The sequence below is a fragment of the Pelodiscus sinensis genome, chromosome 6 (assembly GCF_052426305.1).
Source record: "Pelodiscus sinensis isolate ZL-2025 chromosome 6, ASM5242630v1, whole genome shotgun sequence".
In the NCBI taxonomy this organism is placed as follows: domain Eukaryota; kingdom Metazoa; phylum Chordata; order Testudines; family Trionychidae; genus Pelodiscus; species Pelodiscus sinensis.
The window spans coordinates 6,835,725-6,862,654 of record NC_143057.1 but is presented as its reverse complement, the minus strand read 5'-3'; the positions used below and the strand labels follow the sequence as shown (position 1 = coordinate 6,862,654).

Here is a 26,930-nt window from a genome sequence, read left to right as displayed (position 1 = left end):
TCTCAGCAGAAATCCAAATGTAAAAGAGCCAGCCACAATGTGCACAAACTGTATTTGCCCAAGGTGAAGTGGGCAAAGCGAAGTCAGTTATGTATCTGAGAGGCCTTCAGATATTGAAGGGGACAGATAAATCAGTAATGGAGACCGTTCGAAAGTACTTACGATGGAACTACACACACACATGCTTTTAAAACCTTTTTATTCATGTTCATTGCCTTTAAAAAAAACCAACTACCCAACCCCACCAGTGCAACAATTCAGAATCTCCCTTTTCCCCCATCAGTAAGCAGTCATTTAAAATCAGGAAATAGTGAGTACTGGAGGCGCTGGGTTAGCATTTTGCTATTTATTTCCTTCGGTCAAACTCTGAAAAAGTCCTCTGTATAAATTAAACAATGAAAAAAATGTTATTTTCAATTCTATGTCATTATTACAGTTAACAGAATTCATAATAATGCATCTAAAATGTGGTGTCCACAATATATCAGGTATACATGGGGGGGAGGGGAGGGAGAGAGAGAAAAAAAAGAAATATATGACATTCTAGGCTTGTTAAAAGGATAATGGTCCCATATTTTTATTAACAGGTTAGCAAAACAAAATCCAATGGATTACAATATTTACATGTTATTTGAAAAATAAAGTAGTGATAAAAGCATGTCACAATCATTTATTTCATTTTTTTTCTTTTTTCATTTTTGGTAACCATTACAAACACCCAATCCAGGTATGGAACTGTTTAAATACATTTGAAATGAGGCCAATTCAAAACAAAACAAAACAAAAACACAGACACAAAATGTGTATTTATACTTGTCCCTCTGCTGTGTTTTCCACATGATGCTCCCTCCCACCTCCAAAGAAAGCCTGCAAAGGATGAATCCTTAAAAGCAAAACCACCATGCTTTTCAATTAGCACGTATTCCACAAATGCAACACTTTTGCCAACTATTTTATGTGACGCTCCGTGGGACGCTGTCTTCTCACCAGCTTCCTGTCTTTTCCCCTCCCTCCCAATACAATCCCCCTCCCGCCCTCCCCGCCAAAACAAAAAAACAAAGACACATGCATTTCTAAAACTAGGTTTCAGTCAAGTACTTTCTACTTTTGGGAAAGAAACTCTTTTGTTCACAGTCGGAACATTACCATGGGCCTGGATCCTGTTCTCCTTACTCAGGCTAACTCAAGAGTGCAGGATCCTTCCACGTGGCTGTAGATTCCTATTTCTTCTGTGCTGCTGCCACCATGCTAAGGAAGGGGGGAGGGGGAAAATAGCAAGTCCCATCTTGACTCGAGTTAGATTCACACTCTGTGTTATGTAACTATTTCACCCCTCCCCTTTGCAAAAACATGTGTTATCAAAAACTCCCCCCCCCCGCCCCACCGCACGAAAACAATAAAGAAAAAAAACACACTCCACCTACGAAAACGGCAGCCAATCTTAACGAAAAGTTACTGGTGTGAGACTGATCAATGTTAATTTGACAAGCAACAGAATGGTGACGAGGACCTAAGTGGCGGGTCCGCACGCTGCATAGCTGTGCCGTAAGTTTGGTTCTTTAGTTTAATTTTTTTTTAAAAAAGTTAAACTTCTTTGTTATTTCCGTATGCTTAAAAAAAACGTTGTTCACAAGAACACGTCTCCTTCCCCTCCCCCTTGAAAAAGAAATTGTTTTACATGAGAAACTTAATTGTGCTGTATTTGTAACACCTCCGGCGGATAGAAAACAAACATGTGGCAAACAAAACCGCACAATCAGTCACATGAATCTATCAAACCCTAAAATTATAGTTGAATACTAACAAACAGCTTACCTGGAATAAAGGATGACAATTCACAAACAGTTATCTAGGAATTAAAGTCTCTCTCTCTCTCTCTCTCTTTTTTTGTTTTTTTTTTTACTAAAATAATTAAAAAAATCACAGTATTTTAAGAAATAAAACCCACAATGGGATTTTAAGCACAATTTGTTTTCCTTTCTTTAAAACTTCTTTTTTTTTTTTTCTTCCTCCATTCACCATCTCAGCCAGCAGTCTCTCTACATTTAACCACAACGACAACAGGTAGTACTGACAATGCAGAGATTTCCCTTGGTTAATTTTGAGGTACTAAGAAACAGGTGACTGTTTTAAGCAAAGCAGTTTGTTTTTTAATCCTTTCTTTTCTTTTCTAAAGCAGTTGCATTCAGTCTTGAAAAGCGTAATGTATTAAAACTAGAAAAACGCACGGAAATGTGTGCGCCAAAAAGTTGTGCCCCCCCCCCCCCTTCTTCCATGCTCACGACGCTTCCGATCTCAGACAATCCAAGTCTCCATTGCAAAGCACATTGTGTAATGTCGGAACACGGGAAGTTGCTTCGTTTAGTCCAAGATGAATGTAACTTCCCATTGTCAAAAATCCAGAAGAAAAGATGCAGTGATGTAATGGAGCCCACTTATTCCATCATTTAAATAACTTTAATATACACACACTCACACAGGTACCAGTGCTTTGAAAATAGATCATTCAGTCCTAAAAGCAGCTTTGTTTCTTCCTTTAGTCCCCCTCCCCCCCAACCCCTTTCATCACTGTTCAAGTAGGTTAATTAAAATCACACCAAATGCTTATTCGTTTTTGGCCTCTGTGTTCTCATGGAGAGATTTATCGGCAGCCACACCAAGGACTGCAGTTTCATTCTTGTGGGAAAAGTCCACCACCATTTCCTGACTGCCTTCCTTTTCTTCTGCTGACGGTACCTTAACGTTCTCCTCGGTGTTCTCCTTCAGCTGTTCATCCTCACTGGTCCCACGCTTACTTTCATTCAGGGCCCTGGAAATTTGAGCAACAGAAAGTGGAGAACTTTACGATCGGACCCACAGAAAACAAAGCCCTCCCTTACCTATTACCCAGAGACTACAGTTAGCCAAACCACCAGCATCTAATAGGGTACATTAGCCTTGTCTACACTTATCAAGAGATTGGTGCTGCACGGATTGATTTAGCAGATCTAGTTAAGACCCACTAAATGGACTGCTGATTGCGCTCCACACCAGAGCCACCATGAGCCGATACTTCAATTACCTGATTACAAAGAGTAAGGGGAGTCGATGGGAGAGCGTCTCCTGCTGACTCCCTGCAGTAGGGACATTGTGATACCTCAACCTAAGGAACGTCGACACCAGCTACCCTATTGACATAGCTGGAGTTGTGTGTCTTAATTTGACATTGTCTCTGTAGTGTAGACCAGTCTATAAGGCTTGCAACAGGTCAAGCGAGGGAAATGAAATACTAATTTTTGTGTATCCATAGAGTTGGATATTTTGTACGTAGGGTTAGCCTCGAATATTTTAAATGGTCAGGCGGGGTAAAAATATTTTAAAGTAAAATAAATAAAATTAGGGGCTGCTGAACATAAGGCGCAGAAACAACCCCAGATTTGATGTCTGACCTTTTCATCCCTGAAAGGTCAACTTACCCTTATTCCTTGGGCTCATCATTTGTATTAGAACTGGTCCCGAAGTGTGCTAGGCGTGTGCATTTTTAGACAGTTCTTCCCCGAAGAGGGAACAATCTAAAAAGACAAATGGCTTTTGAGCCATTCAAGTGCCTAACAAGCTGCTTTCTTTAAACTCGGCACATCCAGTACAATTCAAATGAAAGTTAAGCCCCACTGTGCTAGATCCTGTACAAACACAAATTGGAAGCACTGTAGGATGGAGGCTCTTATCTAAATTGACAAGATCAGGGGTAAGAAAGCTGAAGTATCTGTAATTCCCAAAAGTAGGGTTTTCATACATCCAGGGGCTACGAGACATGGTCTCTTTTTCTCATCTTCCATTTTCTGTCCAGGTGGATTGTTCAAATAAGAGGCAATGCCCAAGTTTTTTTCCAGAGTAGCTGTCACAGTTCAAGAATGCCCCGATTAATCTATCCCTGCACCTGCAAGTAACTGGTCCATTCCCCTGCAGCCACAGCCACTGGATCCCACCTGCCCCAGGTCTTGGCTCCCAGCCTTGGGGTACAGGGGTCCCACAAGGACCAGCCACCCAACAACCATGATTGTGAAAAACATTTTCCTCCTGTTTCCAATGAGTGCCCTATGAGCACCCCCCCAAATATCCCTTCCAGCACCCCCAGGCACCTCTCCTGGTACATACACCTCCCCTCAGCATCGCCCAAATATCCCTCCCAACTTCCTCCCCCTCCAGCAGCATCCTCTTTTGGGGAACCTGAAATATGGTAATTCTTCTCCCCTTCCTCTCCCTCCCCCCCGCAAGAGGTCATCAGTCTAGCAATATACAAAAACTAAATCAACGTGTCTTCTGAGTGTCAGCAATGGTGCAAGAGCTCTCCATTCTGAAGCAGGTAAGGAGCATTGAAGAGATTTTAGACAAAAAATTCTCAAAGTAAAGTGAAAGTACCAAACACCACAGCTGACTGCACTGTTGTCCTATGCAATAAAAGACTGTTAGCAATGAGTGTACAACACAAATATTTCCTATTATCTCAGAGTAGGACTGTTAGAGAGAGGTCCTCTCCTTGAAGCATTCAAACCTTTTGTGCATATAATTTACTGTAAGTTCAATATCACTGTTCCGATATAAAGAGTAGAAAGGGAACCTGAGTGGAGCTCATGTAGAAGGACCACAATGATTTGCAGATACCTTCAATGCTGGCCTATGAGCTCGTAAATGGCAACAGTAATTTCCAGCTTCATTAGGTCAATCAAGAGGTATTCAGATCAGGAAGACTTTAAGGCCATGTCTCCACTTGCCACGGTGGAGATGGATCTTCTGGCATTTGATTTAGTAGGTCTAGTTAAGACCCGCTAAATCAAATGCTGATGTTTCTGGTCAGTGCCAGTACTCCTTGCAATTGCGAGGAGTAAGGGAAGCTGACCAGAGTGTTTGCTCCCATCGCTGTCCCACTGTGAAGATAGCACCAAGCTCAGCTTAAGGTAAATCAACTCCAGGTACATATTTTACATAGCTGGAATTGTGTGCCTTAATCTGACCTTCCAGGCCTTGGATTCGGAGATCAGGTTTGGGACCAATCGGGTCCTATGATTCAACTTTGGATTAGATGGTACTGAATTCTTGGGAGATGTCCACACAGGATTCTGGACCAAATGGTGGAAGTTTCTGAAGATGAGCTATCCTAGTTAAAGGTCTTCCATCTTGGCCTACATCTCAAAAAGAGGTTCAGGTGGATTTGATTCAGTCTTGAAGTTGCAAGGGAACACTCACATCTGAGGGTCTGACTATTAGATACTCCCTATCCAAGACAGACTAAGATTTTAGTTCCAATCCTTTTCGAGTACCATAGTCACCCTGGAATTCTGGCTCCATAATGTTAAGCCAAGAAGAGACCATTTTAATAATCTGGTTTGACCTCTTTTTAACACAGAAAAGACAATTTCATACAATGACCCCTGTGGCCACCTACTAGGATTATTTGTTGACCTCCCTGTGTTTGCCTTCACTAGTTCTTTTTTGGGGGGGAAGGGAGGAAAGGGAGGGAGAGGAACAAAGATCTACTCTAGCCTTTGGATGTGATAGAAAGTAGCCTATAAACACACTTACATGCCGTGTCTCAGCACGTGCCGTTCCCACTCAGAGCCCTCTGTAAATGACCTCCCACAAAACTCACACGGAAAACGCTTCTCAGGAGCACCACTCTCAGGAAACATCATGGAATCTGGGAAAGAAGAACAGAAAGATTATTCACGGGTCCATCAACATTATAGCCAGAAGGGACAGTGACAATCACATCCTCCTGCTCTCCTTCAGAAAGGAAGGCAAGGAAACGCTTTTGAAAAACAGGGCTCAACCTCGCACCACAAACAAACACACACACGCTTTGCAGCTGAAGAGGCCTGCTCCTCCCTCAAAACATGAAGCGATGAAGTTTGCTACCCACAGGAGCACCTCCTATCTCCACATTTCAGTGGAAGGACAACAGGTCTGCCTACCTCAGAGTTCAAAACCAATTTTATAAGGGAAGCTTAATGTGGAAACAGCTTGTCCAAGACACAAATAAACACAACTCGAAATGTGTTTTCCAGTCACAAAGCAAATCTTAGGCTATGCTCTCCTTACAGTAGACATCTGATCCCACTAGATGAGTCCCAAAGTACAAAGCGGTGCTTAATACTATTCTGCAGGGATATTTAAGTGGGTAGGAGTCTCCTCCCATCCTAAGCTTTTACTCAAAATGCCACTGACCTGATTTGTAGACGTGCCAAGCAACCTACCACTTCAACTGAAGTCAAGGGAGGTTGTGGACACTCAGCACTTTGGAAACTAAGCCCTTTGTGAATGGAGGCAGCTTTAACAAAAGATGAAACCTTCGCTCACAAATTAAGAAGATCGCCACACAAGCCATTAAAAATAATTGCAGGGACTATCTCGGTTGATTCTTTTCACTGGAAATGAGGCAGCGCCATCTGTTCAGGGCATTAATTCCTTAGCAGGGATTATCTTGAGCAAGAAATCAACAGAATGTCTTTCTGACTCCTCCCCAATGACACAATGAAAGAAAAGGGATTTTGCTTTGTTCCGTTTTGATCTCTGCTCGCCTGGTTGCTTCACTTTAAAAAAAAAAAATGTAGCCCAGCCATGTTGAAGTTGTGAACTCAAAATCACCCCCACGCGCACGCCCCGTCTCCGCCGGCATGTTTCGTAAAAATGCGCAGTGCAACAAGTTGGCAACCTTCGTCAGCGGTTCACATTGTGGAGGGAACGTAGCTTGTATCCTTTTCTCCTTGAAGGGGAGCTGGCTTCAGATTTCATAAGAGGCAGCACTTTGTTGTCTGGCTAAGACTCATGGGGTTAGATCCTCAGCGGATGTGAATCAGTCTAGAGTCAGTGGTGCCAGGCCAGTTTACACTGGCCTGTAAGCCTGGTCATACACACTTCTGCGTGTGATACAAGTTCATAAGCATCCCTCTAAATACCTCAGCTCTGTACTGGGGCCAGACTGCCACCTATTTAAGGTAAGAAGTTTGGGAAGCAAGAGAATGCACCTAAGGTACAAGTAAGCCAACAGGACATTTATTCTGGGTCTGTGCAGAGGAGGTGCAGACAACAGACCTTACTTTGTTCAAATGCCTGAGGGGGATTTACACTTGTCATTCCCATTAATAGGCATGACTATTAGGCTACGTCTAAACTACAAGCCACTTTTGAAAGACAGCGTCTAAACTGCAACCACTTCTTTTGAAAAAGCGAGCCACTTTTTCGAAAGAGAGCACTCAGTCTGGATGCTCTCTTTCGAAAAAAGGCGTTCTTCCTCGTAAAATGAGGTTTACCGCGGGTGAAAAAAACCGCTGCGTTCTTTCGATTTAATTTTGAAAGAATCCCGTAGCAGTCTAGACGCAGGGGAAGTTTTTTCGAAAAAAGTTCACTTTTTTTCGAAAAACAAAAAACCCAGTAGTGTAGACACACCCTTAGGAACAAAGCTCCGTGGCCAAAAAGTGGTGGCCATTTTTATGCTAATGAAGTGTGGGAGATTTAAATCCCCGCTTCATTAGCAAATTTGGTATGTCTAATTTACATTCTTCTGGTGACAGAGGGATGTAGTCTAGACATACCATCTGAGTGCAGAAGGTGGGGGCCCTGGTGTCACTTTGAAAATACCTTGCTTCTATAGGCTTCTGCTTAAAAAAAAAAACCCCAAAACAAAAAAAACCTCCCCAAGGTTACAGATTCCCTGACAGTGGGAGGTAGGCTGCTACCACCATGTGAAACAACCCCTTTCTTAAACCTCCAGGAAGAAATCACAGCCAGTATGAACTATCCTATCTGGCGCCATCTGGAATTTGGGGGAGCCATGTGATGGATAGGAGGAGTGCTGGCCTTTTCTGAATGTCCCAGCGTTCAGTAACCAAAGGGTTAAAAACTCAGGTAGCCAGGAGGTGTTGGCAGAGAGCCAATGGGGGAAGGTGTTGAGATTTGAAATGAAAGAACCCTGCTTGCTTTTTCTTCTTTGTGTGGTAAGCCAGGAGTTGGGGGAACAAGAACCGAACCAGGCAGAACTACCATGCCTGCGCAGGCCTTATAATTTGAAATTGACGCATGATGTCTCAGCAACATTCTTAACCAAGTGCCCATCTGTAAGCAAGTCAATTGTCTGACTGCAACCAATAGGAGGACTCACATTGTAAAAGTTAGGCGCATGCATATGCATGAGTACGTTGCTGAACTGGGGTCTGGATAGTAACGTGCTTCCAAGATGGAGCACTTTGCTACTCTTGCTTCCCAGCTGTCAGCCAGTCTGAACCTAAAAAGGGTTCACACATAAGGGCGGGGGGAGAGGACAAAAAGCTAAAGAAGATCAAGAGAAGAAAACGATGGTGGTCCAAAAATAAGTTTCTCCCCTAACTTTGATCTCCCAAAGGATTAACATGGAATAGCCATGTTGCAAGTGGATTACCAACATACAAATTTCATAGCCCTCTGAACTAGCGTGCTCCAAAACAGTCTACTCACATGTACAAAAGACTTCACTTGCTTAGGCGCTTTTTCTCAATACGCTTCTTTTCTATTGGGCCTTTGCTGCCATGTATCCATGGTTCCTGAAAAAATCTGTTGTGGAATCAATGGGTAATCTTGTTCTGTGAGGCTGCTGGAGACATTCCTATGCCCCACCTGAAAAAGAAGCAATACTGACCTCTCTCTTCAGTCTTGGGGCTCATCTCCTCTTCCTTTTCTTCCTCATCACTGCTGGAGCTCTCCGTTTTCCCTTTCATTTGTTCCAGCTGATCCAAGTTAACCCGGCCAACCAGCTCAAAATTACGACTCACCTTAAAAGAAACAATATAAACATGGATTAACAGTCATGTCTATTTAAAAAAAAAAAAAAAAAAGCCCTCTCTTTTCAGAGTAATAGCTGATGAGTAAAATTTGCCAGAGGCCATTTCTGCCAACACTCTGTCAAGTTCATATTCATTCCCTTCAAAGACAATTAGACACCCAGCTAATTGTTTCTCAAGTTTTTTTAATACAGCATTTCTTCATGCTTTGCCTTGCAAAAATCTTGTCAGCTGAGGAATTTTCCTTGGTTTCCCCCTACGGGTAGGTATTAAACATAAATAATAAAATAAATAGCAAATAATAATAATAATAATAATTCATAACAATAACAACAACAATGGTACCACCATTAACCCCCAAGCATTCTATAGTCTTCATCATTCCAAGGGATTACTAATCCTATGTGGAATAATATTAATATAGCATCACGCTAGAAAAGCAGAATCCTTTGTGAATGATTCATTCAGTTTAAGGCAGGGAGAGGGCTCCTTTACTATTCTCCACTCTGCCATCTGAGAGAGTCCATTTTCACTCATTAATAACAGATTAATTTTCATTACAAAGGGTTGCTAAGTGCTTTACTAACTGATTTACAAACTATAAAGGGAGCACTTCACCCAGCAGTCAAATTCAGCTACCCCTTAGGTGAAATGTGCCAGCTATTTCACTGTTCACGGCAAGAGCCGGGAACAGCTTAGAATGGGGAGTGGAGAACCTGCGAATGCAGCTGAAGTGGGGCACAGAGAATTACAACAGGGGCGCAGAATAGATAGAACACCAAGATAGAACACCACCAGGACACTGGGTTAATACCGTTTAAATGAACAGCATCCCTGGGATTTTTAAATGACCTCACCACTATTGATTCAGACAGATTTGAAACGACAGCATGAAGAGTAACACCAGCGTTATGCTAAGGGTCACAATGGATACTTAAGTACAATTTGCACCTTCTCTATCTGCTTCATGTAGCATGAACACTCTAATTCACTATTTTTCTCCCTTACTTCTCCTCCCACCCCAGCGCCCCTATTTATTTTGGATCTGGACTTTTAATATTCCAGTCATCTGAAGAAGTGGGTTGTGCTCACGAAAGCTCAGGATACCATCTACAAGTTTTGCTGCTCTTTAAGGTGCTGCTGGACGATTTGTTGTTTTTTAAGTTTTTCCAGTTGCAAATTAACTCAGCTGCCCCTCTGAAGCTTTTGTAAAGCACAAGTCACTTTACAGCTGAGAAACTTTTACCAAGTGAGGTGCTTTCCTCTAGGCAAATGGCAACATTGTCAGAGAATACCAGAAGTGAGACAGAGCATGTGCAATGGAACCAAAGCAAGAGCTGTGCTATCCAGCTCCATGCAAGCACAATAAACCAGAATTTCTGATCTGTGGTGGCCAGCTGACCCCCTACCTGGCTTCATGTGGTTCCCCCCAAGCAGCAACAGGACCCTGCTGCTCCTAGGCAGAGGATTGGCCATGGGGTGCTGTTACCCCTTCTCTGACTGTTGGTTCCGCAGCTCTGATTGGCCGGGTACCGTGACCAATGGGAGCTGTGAGGGCGGCACTAGTGAATAGAGCTGCCTGGCCATGCCTCTGCCTAGGAACAGCAGGGACATGTCACCGCATGTGGAGAGCTGCCCAGATCTGGCACCCCAAAACACTTCTTGCCCCCCAATCCTTCTCCCTGAATCCAAACTCCCTCTCAGAGCCCGCATCCCACCCTCCCTCCAACCTTGAAGCTTCTCCTGCACCCAAACTCCTTTCTTGAATCCAAACCCCACTCCCTTTCCGGCACTCTGAACCCTGTGACCCCAGCCTGCAGCCCTCTATTCCATCCCAAACCCCTAATTCCTGGTTTTATCCCAGCGCCCGCATACCCAGACGGCACCTCACTCCTTCCCACACCCAGCCCCCTATTCCATACTAGTGTCCATGCCTGCACACTGAACCCCACATTTCTGGCCCCAGGCTGGAGTCTGAACCACCAGCCCAGAGCCAGCACCCCCTGTTCCCACACTATGCCCCCGTCTCACTCCGGAGTCTCCTCTTTAGTTAACCAGAGTATTTGGCTAACTGGCACCCTGCATTCCCCCAACATGCTGTATAACAAAGCTTTTACTGTTCTGGGGTTATGTATATTATGTCCAGGCACAAGGCAAATACATAAGGACAAGGGTAAAATCTTTGCACAATGAAGCACCCAATCAAAGTCACGGGGAATTGGGAATCCTGGCCCAGGATCCAGGCTGTGGTTGGGGGTGGGAAACAGGATGGCAGCAGAGCTAAAAAATGTGCAGTGGGGAGAAACAGAAAGTTTCTAAAGCAGCAGTAACGAGAAAGGGAGAGAAACTTGCCAATTATTAACAAGCTGACAAACGGAAAAGAAATGCCTTGCAGTTCACAGAGCTAGTTTTTAAAAATGCAGTGGCATAATTTTGAAAGCCAGACAGATTCTGCTGAGACTTTTGACGCGCCTGTTGTTGGTGACATTTTTGGTTTGTTTAGCAAAAGTAGTGAGAAAACATTTCCAGCAGGGTATTTAACCGCTCAGCTCCTGTTGACAGGAGTTAAGGAAGTAGCTATCTCTTCTTACAAACCCTGACCAAAAATATATTTATATATGTATCCTTAACTTAGCATGATGTACACATGATATATTTGTTATCTTTTCCTTAATCGTAAACCAAAATGTGTTACATAGAGGTCTATAAAATCATGACTGGTGTGGAAAACGTGAATGAGGAAAAGTTACTTGTTCCCATAACAAGAACTAGAGGTCACCAAATGACATTCATAGGTAGCAGGTTTAAAATAAATAAAATGAAGTTTTTCATCACGCAGCACACAGTCAACCTGTGGAACTCCTTGCCAGAGGAGGTTGGACTTTAGCAGGGTTCAAGAAATTCATGGAGATTAGGACCATCAATGACTATTAGCCAGGACAGGTAGAAATGGTGTTCTTAGCCTCTGTATGGGTGACAGGGGAGGGATCATATGAGCATGACTTGTTGTGTTCACTCCTTCTGGGACATCTGGCATCGCCCACTGTTGGCAAATAGGATACTGGGCTAGATGAACCTTTGATTTGACCCAGTATGGCCATTCTTATGTTCTTAACTGTGAGAATCTCACAACTTTTACGAGACTGGATCCCAGCTTTAATGACTGATTAATAATAATTTAAAAGGGCATATCAATGTTCTACAAACATAAATTCGCAACATACCTGGAATTTACCTGAATATGTATCTGAATGGCCCAGCAGGGGTACCCAAAATTCAGGAGGGGAAATGCAAACAAGGTTTTAGAAAATAGTAATCTCACAAAAGAATTACTCTGTCCTTGGGCCATTTCCAAATCTTGAATCACTTACCTTTTCTAAAAGTCAAATCATCACTTGCAATGTGTACACAGTCCCCCAAGAAAATTCTGCTAAGAACTTACTTTATGCTCATCTCGGAGATGCGTGTCCAGCTCCTCCGTGTGTTTGGTCTCGTAGTAGCAGAGCTGGCATTTGTAAGGTTTCAGTTCATTGTGCTTCTCTATGTGCTGCTGTAAGCTCTCATCACTGGAGCAGGTGAAGGTACACTTATCACAGCGGAAAACTACTCCCTGCAAGTATTTTGACAGTTTGGATCGGCAGACTTCAATGGGAACAACTCGCTCTTCTGTGGGGATAAATGGTGACGAGAAGAGCATTTTCATTAAAAAAAAAAAAAAAAAAAAGCACTGTAGCAAGAACCTTTCCCTTCCCCGCCCTGTCGGGGAAACAAGATTTGCTGTGTATGTCTACCGTCCGTTTACCAGCAAGCAGTTTGCAATATTTTCTTGAGGATAGATAAGACGGCATATGGGAGGGAAGCTAACCTGGACTGGCACAAAGAAAAGCAACTACATTCCTTCCACAAAGGTGGTAGGGCTAATCCTCTTCCAGGCATAGAGTGCAGAGGTCATTTGGAACACCATCACTAATTAGATGGGAGAAAGCAAAAGGATGCAGCCAAAAGTCCAGCTGGCAGAATCCTAGAGATGATGGGCAGGACGTACTTTACAGCATGGTGAGGCTTTCGGATGGTGGCTGTGCTGAGCATAGGAAGGAAAGAGCCTTTAAATGTTATTGTAGTACTCTAGCCACAGACTAGCACCCCCATTGTGCTAGATGCTCCTACATGATCAACTTTCCAATATAGGTTGAACCTCTCTAGTCTGGCACCCTTGGGTCCTGACCGATGCCTCCCAGGGAATGTGTCGAACCAAGGGAGGTCAATATTGTCTAGCAGCATTACCAACACTCTCACTGCTTACTGGGCTCTTAGAAGACATTTGGGGTAAATTAGAGCTAAATCACAGCACAGAACACTGAGAGCCAGGCGTGGTGGGTTGTGAACAAACTTTATGGGACTGCGGGAAACTTGGTCACACCCATGAAAAATGGACATCAGCTAACTAAAGTCATGCCGGACCGCAGATGTTGCTGGACCAGAGCGTGCCGGACTAGAGAGGTTCTAGCTGTACTGTGACTTTAAGATTAGAGATTATCGCCCATTTCACTTCCCATCCAAACACTCAATTCTACCAGTTCAGTTTTTCATGCCAACCTGCTGAGAGTGTTAATATAGCTTTCAGATTTTTAGTTTAAATATATAGGGAAAAAATAGTCCATTAAATTTTAATGTTACACACAGAGACAGCTGTGTATATTGTATACCACACACACATACTCTCACAATAGAGTGATCGGCAAGAAATTTCCATGTTTCTGCTCAACTAGAATCCTGAAATTTGGTTCCTTCATCCACTACAGTTCAGTTAATATTGTGTGCACACAGGGGAAATCTCCCATCCCATATCACGTCCCCTACAGGCCTTCATGACTTAACCGCCCTTTTTGAACCAGGGCACGGGAATTTGAAGACTGTCCTTCTGTATGAATGTCAGGTTAGGACACAGCTCAATGTTTCTCACCCAGGAAACCATTCACAACTTATTTGAAAGAAGCAGACCCAATTCTCAGCTGACAAACTAGTATAGCTGCATGGATTTCAATGGTGTTCTGCTACGCAAGAGGCAGACTTGGACAACGCATCAATTTCTTTGGTCAAGTGGAAACATTGGGTCTTTTGCCTCCCATTTGAAGAAATGAAATTAAGCCTGGTTTCCTAGTAATTTATATATACAAACAGAATACCTTGACCTTTCCCGTACACCCCATATGTACAGTGGTGCCATCCATATAATAAATGCATTTATCATGCACCTTTGAGATTTTCATGTACCCTTTCTGCCCATTAATCAATCTTTCTGGGACTCATTCAAATATTCTGAACCGTTCCTTCAAGAATCTTTGTAAAACCCCTCACATGCCCCCAAACATTCCCTTCCCCTCACACTACTCCCAAAAGAGTGGCATTTCCCCCAAAGCTGTTCTTGCTAAAAGGCTCGGAACAAGTAAGATTCGCTCGTACACTAGTGACAGTTGTTCTAGCTGTAAAAATGTCAACTCGTGGCCCTTCACAGGGGAAGGAGAAAAAAAAAAAGGTGATGATGGGAAGGCCACAAGGTAACAGGATGTAAAGCTGTGACATTCAGGGGACATAGAAAAGCTATTTTAGAAGGCTCCCTCCGAGTTCTGTGCATTTGGACTTGTGAAACCAAGGCATGTGGCTTTAAAGCTGCTTTCAGTATTGGCAAAATATCAGCACTTTTCTTCATGTGCTGGATAGGAAAGCACATCAGAGAACAGCCAGCGTCGTCTGGGCTAAATTAAAGGCTAATGACTGAGTAGGGAACCAGACCTCATTCTAGTGACAGAACTTCCAAGGGCTTTCCCAGGAACAAGAAGTCCAAGAGCAACAGGTTCTGGTCCCGTCAATTCCCTCCCCCTTCAGGCTAGAAAAGGGCACCGAAACCCTGCTCCTCTGTGCCCATAAAATGGAAGCTAAACCACACGGACGAGTAGGTGACACATGGCAGAAGGCTCTCAGAGGCAGACTAACAACATCATCCCATGCCCATAACTTTCAATGGAAAACACACTTCTTGCGTGACCGTAACACGTCATCCCAGACTCTGTCCCAGAATGGCTTTTGCCCAGAGGATGTCTCAACTTCTATCACCACCCATTAACTGCAGTTCAAGAGAGGGGGATGTGCTGTCAGGGTCAGCTACATCCTATGTCATCAGCAGCCCTTCATTTCGATGGGAGCCTCTGGACAACATCTCGACAGAAACAATATTTGTCGGGTGTTTTCACCCCTCTGTGCCACGTGGCAAAGCACTGAAAGTCCCAGCGAGAAGTGGTGCTACTGGGTTGTACGCATGCAACGAGGGGGAGAGCAAATCAATACTGGGCCAAATCCTCAGCTGGTGTAAATGAGCATAGCTCCACTGGTTTTATGCACAGTGCCCTTTATTCACCCTCAGCCCCCCCGGCAGCATTTGTGCTTGGACAGACAGCCTGAGACCAAAGTCTTGTCTCCGGAATGGCTTCAGATCCGACAGCAGCAGGGCAGCTGCTCCATGCCTCGCTCCTGTCCAGAAAGGCTCAGCTCTCAAGGCGTGAAGATATTTCAGTGCCCTCTCCAAACGCTGCCATCGTTAGGATCAGACACCATGGTGATGTGGTCACATGTTCACCAGGAAGGACTTGGATGGAGGATTCCGGTTTTCACCAGGCTGGTCTTTAGAGTTTGGATGCTGGGTGTCTGAAAGAGCCACTCTCCATAGGCCCTCGAAAGAGGACATCACCTAAGACTCTTCCCAGACCTGATTCTCATTTGCCCTAAGGCCTCTTTGCATTGCCTGGATGGTATAAAAGGGCCTTTCTGTAAGATTCACCTTTCTGCAACAAAGGTCACAAATGAAGCGTTGCCTCAGCAGGATGGGGGTGCAGAGAGAGGAGAAGAACTTGGTTAAGTTTGGAAGCATTTTCCCTCCCTTTCGGGGTGGGGCTCTTTCAGCAGTGGTGACTCTCAGGTTCGTTTCAGGTTTTTTCTGCTTTCAGGTTTCTATTTTGTCTGTCTAGGGATCTATGACAGGAGCACTCGATAAATGGGATACAACTAAAAGTCAAAGCAGATGGCTCTTTTCACAGGGCCAGATCAGAACTGAGATGAAAGATGCTCTGTCTTCTGGAGCTTGTTGGAAAATGGAAACAGAAGTGCAGCACAGCAAGGAGCGCAAATGTGCTAACACACACACACGCACGCTCGCGCTCTCCCTCCCTCATCAAGCAACCAGTCTGTTCTGGCAGCTGAGTAGAGATGCTTCAGTCTCGGCTGCCTCTTGGGCAGCTCTGCTCCACCTGAGGACTCACCAAAGCAGGAGCAGTGCAAAGCAGCTGCCATGACGCTAAGGAACTGCCTCACAGTTTTACAGAGGAGTTATCTGCTTTCTTCCTGGGTGTTGTGTGGGGGAACTGCCTAATATCTGCACGCTGCATTGAACATAAGAAGTGCTACCAGTGCATGTTACTGAACATTCAGAGTTTTCCTCAGAAGTCTTGCATGAGTGGAAGGTTTCCAACCAGCATGCCACAACCCATCCTCTTACCTATGCTTGTTGATTCTCATTTTAAAAGTGGTGCCTAATCACATGGCTCAGGCACAAACAGAAGCCAGAATGATTTCACTTGGGCCCCGTGTGCGCTATGGTAACACAAATAAGGAATGACAACTCATGTCAACTATATACCTACAAGGACTCGTGAACTCCTTTGACCCAATCAATGCCCCAGATGTGTCGATAAACACATTCCTCAGCACTGACTGCTATTAATTGTCAAGCTTTAACACTCACTGTATCACATGCCTTATGTGAGTCCTAGGACTTTCTAGGTGTTCCTTCAATACAGTCTTTCCAACAGACGGGAAGACCCATCAACTTCATTGTTTTGATCCTTAATAAGCAGCAGGTTTAAAACAAACAAAAGGAAGTTTTTCTATACACAGCGCAGTCAACCCGTGGAACTCCTTGCCAAATGATGTTGTGACGCTCAGGACTTTAACAGAGTTCAAAAAAGAACTAGATAGATTCATAGAGGTTAGGTCCATCAATGGCTATTAGCCAGGATGGGTAAGGAATGGTGTCCTTAGCTGCTGTATGTCAGAGGCTGGGAATGGGTGACAGGCTGGGCTCACTTGATGATTACTTGTTCTGTTCATTCCCTCTGGGGCACCTGGCATTGGCCACAGTCAGCAAGCAAGGTCACTGGACTAGATGGACCTTTGGTCTGACCCAATATGGCCGTTCTTATGTTCGAACCCGGAGGCAGCCCAGAATATAGTGTAGTGGACAGTGTGACAGTGCTGCTGCACAAGAAGTATCTCCTCCAGGAAAAGATGGCATGTGAAACCCACATTTGCTCAGCATTCATATCATACTCTGAAATTCTGCTTACCCTGCAAACAGGCAGGGTGCCATCACAGCACATGGAGTTGGATTTAGGCAGCCAACAGACCATAACGGTCAGCTGGAATCCCAACCCAAAGAGTCCAAACAGATGTCAATTCCATTAATCGCAGGTTTGGAAGCTCAGAATAAGGCAATCCCTTAATCAGTTCTTTAAAGTTCTTTTGCTCCTAAGAATAGTTGATACAGATGTGGTGAAGATAGACATTCTTGGGAGCTTCTGGGGTGCCCTTTGACAATGCAGATAGAATACACCCATCTTTTAACAGGATATTGGAACTGAGATAAGATAATGAGCTCATTAGAAAGTGTAAGTGTGAGAGAGAGAGAGAGAGAGAGAGAGAGATGGTTGTAAACATGTCTGGTGGCAATTCTAAACAGAAATTTCAAACCTGCTCTCTTTCCACTTTGGTCTAATTCTTTGTACTTCACAGCAAAGAAATAAAATGCCTCACTAAAAGTATGTGCAAGGGTGTGTAGACTACTGAGCGCTGCCATGCACACACGCCAATGAAAACTTCATTTCATGAGCCTGAAATAAACAGGCTTTTTGTTCAATGTTTTCTTCATCAGACACAAATACCAATAAGTGACGTCCGTACCTCTGTGCAGGACGATATGGTCAATCATGTTACGTTTGTATTTGGTGTGGTACAGGCAAAGAGGACAGCGTAGGTCTTTGGGTCCTTCCTCGGGAACTACTGAATGCCCAGCTTCCACATGCATAGTAAACGCAGATCTATGAAGTAAGAAGCAGAAGAGACAAATATCAGTATTTCGTAGGTTTACATATGTCGACTCTATTACAGAAGTGTTATCTAAAGTGTTATGGATGCCACTTAGGGTTTATGTACACTAGATAGTGGATCGATGCTGCAGTGATTGATCCACCAGAGGTTGATTTATCAGGTCTGCTTAGACATGGTCTGCTTAGACATGATTAATCTATCTCTGAGCACTCTCCCATCTACTTTGGTACTCCTCCAGGATGAGAAGAGTAGCAGGTATTGGTAGGAGAACAGCCCCTGCTGGCCTCATTGCATGGAAGAAACCACAGTAAGTTCAGTTATGAAGTTGCATAAGTTTGATCAAGTGTGTGTGTGTGTGTGTGTGTGTGTGTGTGTAAAGCCACATGACAGTCCAGTGGGAATGTTCCTATGAGTAACACATGAGCACATGTATTTGCAGGACTATATTCTTACATAGCCATCATGGTCTCTGACAAAATATTCTATTGCGGTCGTTACCCTGGTCACACTGCTGATCTTTGGGCTGAAATCTTCCATGCCTGCTCTCTGCCAACGGCAAACCATGTTTGGAAAGCGTGAGCAAAATCCCTTCAACTGTTCAGGAGTCACAATAAATGTCTAACAGCAGCAATAGTGCCTTTTTTTTTTTTTTTGGTGGGCCTAACTCAGAAACAGCAGAACAGCATTGCTCCAGATTTGGTGTGTAAACAGACTTCAGTTGGCAGTAAATGTTTTGCAGTATGTTTGGGGGGGAAACCTTAAATATTTTAAAAACTGTTATGAAGTTTTGAAAAGGCAGGACTGATAAAACTCCACTAATGCATAGTACCTTTGCACAGCCAAATGTATTATGCTGTTAGCTGCACACATAAAAGACAGATGCACTGCACAGTCAAGTATACCTATGTGGCTAGAAGCTCAGTTGGGGAAGAGGCCTTTGTAAACTTGAGAGGTTCAATAATTTTGGATTAAGGAGTGGTGCTGTTTGTAAATACCCCAAACTGCTTAATTCTTAACTAAGGAATTTATAGTCCCTTTGGCTTGACAATAAAGCTACGTCTAGACTGAGTTGCTTTTTCGGGATACCAGAGGTATCCCAGAAAAGCAACAGCACGTTCAAGGAATACGTCTGTTTTTTCTACATTTTTTTCCAAAAAGCGGAAGTGCTCTTTTTCCATCCCTGTAAACCTCATCCTACAAGGGAAAAGGGGTGTGTTGAAAGAGCACTTTCTTTTGACATTTGGTGCCATGTAGATGTGCCAAATTTCGAAAGAGCCTCTTTCGAAAGTAAGTCGGAAAAAGATACACAATTTGCGTACCGCAAATTGAGTTTCGTTTTCTGATTTAACATTGCAGTGTAGACCTAGCCTAGAAAAACTGCAGACTCTGCTGACTTTGGGCCTGATCCAAAGGTCACTGATATCAATAGGAATCTTTTAATTGATTTCAGTGGGTGTTTTGCGTTTCATTCTCTATAATAAAGGATGGGTCTTTCTACACTGCTAAGAGGAAAACCTAACTCTCCCCCCTTCCCACCCTCCAAGATGCTTGAGAAATACTGCATCAAGGAACACAAACCTCTGTGTCAACATATTTAATTAGAGCCTGATTTAAGACAGTTTTGTTATGTCCAGTATGATTGGTGGAGGAAGGAGTATTAAAAATAAGCAATCAACCAAAGTCTAAAATACTAAGAAAATAGCAATCAGAATGTGGAAACACATGCAGATACCTGAGCTTTTATTATGGGTTGTTTAACTGCTTTGATGAACTATTCAGATATGACATCCCACACTTTTAGCCATGTTTCACTTCTGTCGTTTGAACTAGGTGGAGGATATTCTAAAAGTTCTGTGGTTGGGAGATTCCTGTACCCGGTCAGTGGGAACTCGGTTACTTCACTAGTACATCTGCCTTCCTCTCTTCTCACACTGGTTTCTAACATCTTCCAAAAACACACGCGACAGTTTTTGGAAGGGACATAAACCCACCTGGTCAAGGCATCAACCAACTTCTAACCATTGATGGACAGGAAAAATCATTCTCTGTCGACATGGTACTCTGTAACAACTAACTGCAAGGACTTCTTGCACCTTCCTTCTGTGGCAGACACTAGTGAATGCTGTCAGAGATACCAAGCAGGATTAGATTAGCCCTGGTGTGATCTCAAAAGCAGTTCTTAGGTATCTCTCCTGGATCATCCATTCCCATGTTTCCCGTAAGCTCCAGCTGATCATCTTAGGAACCAGAGGGCTTGTCTTTTTAACGAGTTAGAGGTGGTTTGTGTTTATCTGGTTTTGTACGATACTTACTTAAAGCCTGTATAAAACGAACAATCTTTGCACTTGAAGAGTTTCTTCCCTCCGTGTTTGTCACGATAGTGACGCCGAATGCTCTGAATGTAACCCGAGGAGAATTCACAAAATTCACAGTTAAGAATGGCTTCCGTTTTCTGCTCAGCAGCCCCAGAAAGGGGGACAGGGCTAATGTTGTTGTTGTTTCTGGCCAGAGCGGCTGACTGGTAGTGGTTCAGCTGTTGCTGAACATCAGGAGGTTCTGAGTACGAAGAATCTGGAAAGAAAGCGAAGGGAAATTACACCAGTTGGTCAGAGAATCTGAGGTTTTAAGGACCTGATCCAAGTCCAATTTACTTTGCTTGGTACGAGATCAAGCCCTGAATCATTAAACTCTTAGACACTTCTTTCAGAAGCAGCGTGGAAGGAAGAATGGTACTTGTTCATCTCTATATTTTCAAACCTAGTTTATATTCTACAATGAAGTACTGAAAATATATTTAATCTAATTTTCAAGTAAAAGGCTTCAAAAAGAAGGCAGTATCAAACGGAGCTTGTGTCAAGAAATCTGTAAACTGTGGAATAGGGGCAGGCTAATATAGTGCAAACATTCTTCTATACATGACACATAATCCAAAACAGATTTGCAGTTGGTGTGAACTAGCATGTGCCCATTGATTTAGGCTAATTTACACCATCTGAGAATCTAATCCCTGATACTTAGGAGTAACCTTTTTTTTAAAAAAACCATTTACAGTGTGTCCCCTGAAATTACTGGAGCTATAACAAAGTATTTCAGTATGAAGCATTCACTACAATAGCTAGCTAGTCACACCCTAGTATTTGGAATTATTTTAATTTTAATACACAAAAATCAGACACATCTTTCAGTGGCTGATGTTTAAAAGTGAGAGAATGTTAAAAGAATATTTAATCCTAAATCCTACTAATGAGATTTCCCATCAGGTTTCCTTGAAAGATATTTTTGAAGTTTGGCTATACTGACAAAAACATTGACATCATACATCAAGTATCAAGGAGTCTAAACAGATTTTAAATGCCATTAAAATATCATGACAGATAAATGTGACGGGGAGAGGGGTAGGAGGAGAAAGAGAGAAGAGGGCAAAATCTCAAACCACAAACTGAAAACTAGTATTCCTCCCCCCGATCCCACATAAAAAATAGGCCTTGAACTTGTCCCAATATACTGTTTTGAATGTGGAGGTTAGGAATTCATCAGCTTTGTCCTATATAACCGACAGCTGCCCATGAATGGCACGAATGAAGGCAGATGAATACAGCACAGATGAATTTCAGTGTAACTTTCCTGAAAAGAAAACAAAGGGCTCTTTTCTTAAGCTTTAAAAAAAAAGAGAGAGAGAGAGAAAGAAAGAGAGAGAGAGGGAATACACACTGTACAAGCTACCTCCTGCTTTGAAGGAGACTTAATTTTCCAAAGTATAATTCCCCGAGGCAGGTTATGTAGGAATTCTCTAGCATCCATACTCGATGGAACTTAATACCATCCATTCTAACCAATTAGTAAAGATAAACAAAAAGCAAGCAGCGCTGCATAGCCCTCACTGTGGGGACATCTCCCCACCTGTCTTCAAAAGAGTACAACGCTTTCTTTCATTCTCCCTGCCAAAAAGGAGGGGCATACACGCTTTAGAAATGATAAAACAAGGCCAGAAAAAAAAAAAAGCCAGGGAGAAGAGAGTTACATAAGGTCTCAGGCTTCCCTGGGTTTATCACCAGGTGTAGCGGGAGGACAAAGGAACAGGCATAAAGGATCCTAGTAAAATGAATTCAGTTCTCGCCTACATTTTTCTATCCTGAGAGCGCACGCAGGCAGCGTGCTACTTTGTATCACCTTCGGCCTGCAAGTCAGAACAGTTCATTTTATATTTTCTAACTTTCAAACGGGGGGAAGCAACCCACGTCTGGGTTATGTGACCCAATGGTTCTAAAGACTCAAAGTCCTAGTTAGACACAGCCTCCCACATAAGGGCCCGGCATTTTACTAATTTTAATGTCACAGCAGGCAGGTGCGTGCATGCCGTTCAGACCTCCTGTAAATCACAGAACAGAATCTTGTTGATTCATTCCTTAAGCAACAAGGAGACTGGCAATTTTCCTTACATCTTAGCATTCTGGGAAAGATCCTGAGCAGAAATACATGGGTGTATCTTTATCCACTCCAGTAGGGTTAGGCATATTTATAGATGTTGAAAATCTGGTCCACATTTTCACCCATCAGTGTTTTGAACATTACCCATTGGTAAACGTGCTAAACTTTTAACTAGAAATAGGGTTGGGGTTTTGTTTGTTTTTTTGGAAGATCCATTACATTTTATTTCACACATTTTCCTTCTCCCTTGGGTCTACTATATATTACTCCAGCTGTCTCATAAAAAAAGAGAGAAGTCTTAAACTCTAGTGTTTACATATTTATATGGAATTTGCTCAATGAAAGCTGCAGAAATAAAAAGGCACACTTGTAAACCCACAGGAGGAAAAAGGTGAACCAAAGATCAACTTCCCTATCATGGGAAATAGCCAAAAGGAACATAATATGAATTTGTATGTGAATGTTCCTCATTCAGCTTGGATTTGTGCTCATTTGTTCTCTATTTTTGGCTTATAGGTCTTTTGATGAAAATATTCTACACTTGATCAGCAGTTCCATATTTATAGAAAATAAGTTAGCCACATACAACACTGTAGTTTGTGATTATACACTCTCGTTTCAATAATATTAAGATATATGCCTATATCTCTGTATGGGTATTTCACCTCTTTGCCACCGTTTTAACACTCTCAAATTCCTTGACTTGTGCAAGATTTGGCACTTCCTAAAGGAAAACAGCTGGGATTCATGTATGCATGTGGCTTCCATTGATTCCTGAGAAGCCGTTTTCCAGGCTAGGTAATATTCTAGTTCATGGGAAAACAGACACACGGGGTCAGACCAAAGGTCTATCCAGCCCAGTGTCCTGTCTGCCCACAGTGACCAATGCCAGGTGTCCCAGAGGAGTGAACGAAACAGGGAATCATCAAGTGATCCCTCCCGTCACCCACTCCCAGCCTCTGATAGACACTAGGGACACCATCCCTCCCATCCTGGCTCATAAGTATTGATGGACCTAACTTGCATGAATTTATCTAGTTCTTTTTTGAACCCTGTTAAAGTCCTGGTCTCCACAATAAGGAATTTTCACAGACACGGGTCTAACAGGAACACTTACGGCCCAGCCCAAAAGCCCACAGAATGGAACAGAGTCTTTCCATTGACTTCAATGAGCTCTAGACCAGTCATTTTCAACCATTTTTTCATTTGTGGGCCCCTAAACATTTTTGAATGGAGGTGCAGACCCCTTTGGAATATTAAACATAGTCTAGGGTTCACGGACCCCAGGTTGAAACCACTGCTCTCTGATTCTGACAACCTTTCGTGGCTCCCTCAGATAGCGTGCACACCCTGGGATGCGGTCCATGGGCAATAGTTTGAAGACCACTGCTCTAGACTAAACCTTTAGGACTTGATCCAAAGCCCACTAAAGTCAACAGAAAGACTCAGGATGGAATTTTGTGGACTTTAGATCCAGCTCATAGGGCATAGTGCAGCAAGCACTATGTGTGGGTAGAAGCCAAGTTACGGGGGGGGGGGGGGGGACGTGTAGTGCAATAATGTATAGCTCCCAATCAGCAAAACATTTGTGTGAGAGAGAGATAAATCCCATCCCAGCTCAAAGTATCAAAAGCATTTGTTTTACTCTGATGAACTTGAACATGTTGCGGGGAGGGAGCATAAAAGCACCTGGAGTTACACTTGGGATACACTTTTTCTCTAGATGTTTGTACAGCACCGCGCCCAATAGAGTCCCAACATGATTGAGGCCTGCAACCAAATTCATTCCATTTTTTTCCATCCGTGTGCGGAATAAATTCCATTATGTGCACTGAGGCATGCCTGTATGTGCACCACCAGTAGAAACACATGCTGCCAGCTGTGGGCACTCTGCTAATCAGCTAGGTGGCATCTGTTTCTTTCCTGAGTGGTTGCCCAAGTGCTCAGCTTACAGGGAACATTGGCTTCCAAGCACTACCACACTATACATGTTAAATAATCAAGAGGCGAGAGGAAAAAGAGCTGGATCCTAGGAAAATAGGCAGGTGGCTCTACTGACAGTACATGATACTAATTGCATCCCAGTGTTTTGCCGTATCCAAAGGAAAAGTTTGATTGGGCAAACTCTCAAAAGGCATTTGCACTCTCAGCGCAGAACAGACAGAGGGTCCTGTCATCCAGGTTTGAAGAAAGTAAAGGAAGTTTGCATCCAAGCCAAGCAAGAATAAGAAAGACATTCAAACAGGCAGAGAGCAGTTAGAAAATTATATTATATAATGGACTACAAAAAGCCAAGAGAGAGGTCCTAGCAGATCCGTAAAAGGAAAAACAACCAAGAATTAGAGCTCAGCACGTGATTAAAAAAACCACAGACGATGAGAATGGCTAACACAACAAATTTAAAAATATGGAACATTTCTGTACACAGATATCAGAAACTGCCCCAAAATCAGATTGGCATGCAACAAATCAACAAAAATAGTCAAATAATGCCAAAAGATTTCTTTTTACTAACTATGAGACAAAAAAAAATGTTCAGACTACAGCATGCCAACAAAGGAAGAATTGGTAGTAACTGAAATTCGGAAGAACTATGGGTATTTGTAGAAATATGCTGACTTGAAATGTAACCTGTAAGATTTTCACAAAAGGGGCCATAAGACTAGCAGATAACTACATGCTCATCTTTGGTCTAATTCTAGGCTCAATGAAATCAACGAAAGTTTTGTTTTTGACTTCCAACGGGAACAGTTAGGTAGGCACAGATCGCTTATGAAAATCCCTTCTATATGTAATTGGTGTGCTCACAAACACACGGCCAAGTGATTGTCAGAGCTAGTGATATGCAGTACCAGTTGGGAGGTCGAATGGGGAAGAGTTGCTGTGTGAATATTCAACACTGCCTTGTGTTAGTTATGCTTGTGCAACCGCACCTATCACGTTTCCTAAACATTGCATGCTGAGAAACGCTTAGTAATGACTCAGTGATGGGCAACGGATAAACCGTTCCAAAGCATCTAACTCACTTGGGAGCCTAAATAGGGGAACTCGGGCACTTTTCAAAAGTTGGCCTAAAGTGCCTAGAAGTGCACTGAGAGCATTTCAGCAATACTTAGGCTAATGCAGACTGGATGCCTTATTAAACAGGCCTAAGAAACTAAGGAGTAAGATTAGCCAACACAGTTAAGGGAACCCAGCATCACAGAACGACAACCATATGCCTGCTTTTTACATTGGAAAGGGCCACACCTGGCTGGCTGCTGTGGTATCATACCTGATGTGTACAGCCACACAGAATGGCATTGACTGTTTATAGAGTTTGTTAAAAACTATGGTGTAAGGAATCTACGGGGAAACATCTGGACTTCCTAGGGAGGAGGTAGAATCTCCATCCCTTGAGGTTTTAAAGTCCTGGCCTGACAAAACCCTGGCTGGGATGATTTAGGTGGGATTGGTCCTGCTTTTAGCAGATGGTTAGACTTGATGACCAACTGAGGTCTCTTCTAATCCTAAGATTCTATGATTCCATAACTCAAGAGAATGGGAAAACTCCTCCAATAAACACAATATATCAACAATAAGTATAATACAAGAAGATTTATTTATTCCAAAGGAGATGAACGTATCTGAAATAAGCAAGTGGAAGAGACGCAATAGAGAAAACAGCAGCTTCATCCATATACCACGGAATTGTGGGAAAACTACAGAAATACTAGGGAAAAAATATTTCAAGGTGCAGGAAGTGCTAGACAAAAATGAAAACTCTCAAGTTTAGCAAATGAATGCATGTGCATAAAAATTAGTTTTTATTTAAGAAAAGGAAAAACGGAATATTTTTGGAGGAAGAAGAAATAAATTAAGTTTTTCATCCCAGGATAAATTTGAAAATCCAAGACAATGAAGTTGAAATTCCGAACAAAAGCCTAACATATAAGGACTATCATTTGACATAAACCCATTCATGCAAACACTAGTTTAGAATAAGAGATACAAATGCAAATGTTTAAATATCAGGCACAGAGCAGCAGTAGGAAGATTACACAAGGAAACTAAAAATAAAAAATACAAGTGAGTGTCCCAGTCTTTCAGACACTGAAGTCAATGGGACTACACCAGTCTAGCTTTTAACACCTACTTCAGTGCTTGCAGAATCAAGGCCAGAGAGGGAGTATACAACATTGCATAAGAGACACAATAGATTTTGAGTACATGAGGAACACTAGTAAGGGACAGATTACTGTCGAAAGACATTATGTCCCTGTAAAATTCATACTGTCATAGAAACTAGAGTCATTGATGATCTTGTTGTGCATGGGTGAGGGTGAAGAATGAAATAAAATAAGAAATCAGGAGTTGGAGAAGGTCCTATCCAGCTCCAGAGTTTTGACTAAAGAAAACAAGAAAGTTTGGGACACTTCAACATATATTTTAAAGCCTCCTTGGGCAAAAATGGGATGATGACCTAGACAAGCAAGAAGCAAATGGGACACCAAAAAAGAATCCAAGACAATACGGAACTGGAACAGCAACATCAGCATTGAAGATACAGTGGAA

The 26,930-nt window shown here is 42.9% G+C and overlaps 1 protein-coding gene across 8 annotated transcripts in view; it reads right to left on the bottom strand.

Moving 5' to 3' along the window:
• Positions 1 to 182: 182 nt before the first annotated feature.
• The window catches only part of ZNF462 (zinc finger protein 462), a 109,178-nt gene continuing 82,430 nt past the window's right edge, over positions 183 to 26,930 (bottom strand). For all 8 annotated transcript variants that reach the window (XM_075931371.2, XM_075931366.2, XM_089779159.1 and 5 more), the window contains 6 exons: positions 20,261 to 20,519; positions 17,802 to 17,938; positions 12,235 to 12,458; positions 8,651 to 8,783; positions 5,563 to 5,677; positions 183 to 2,809 (listed from right to left, as the gene is read on the bottom strand). In XM_075931371.2, coding sequence (XP_075787486.1) covers positions 2,605 to 2,809; positions 5,563 to 5,677; positions 8,651 to 8,783; positions 12,235 to 12,458; positions 17,802 to 17,938; positions 20,261 to 20,519 — 1,073 coding nt within the window. In that variant the 3' untranslated portion in view covers positions 183 to 2,604. The remainder of the gene's footprint in view (positions 2,810 to 5,562; positions 5,678 to 8,650; positions 8,784 to 12,234; positions 12,459 to 17,801; positions 17,939 to 20,260; positions 20,520 to 26,930) is intronic.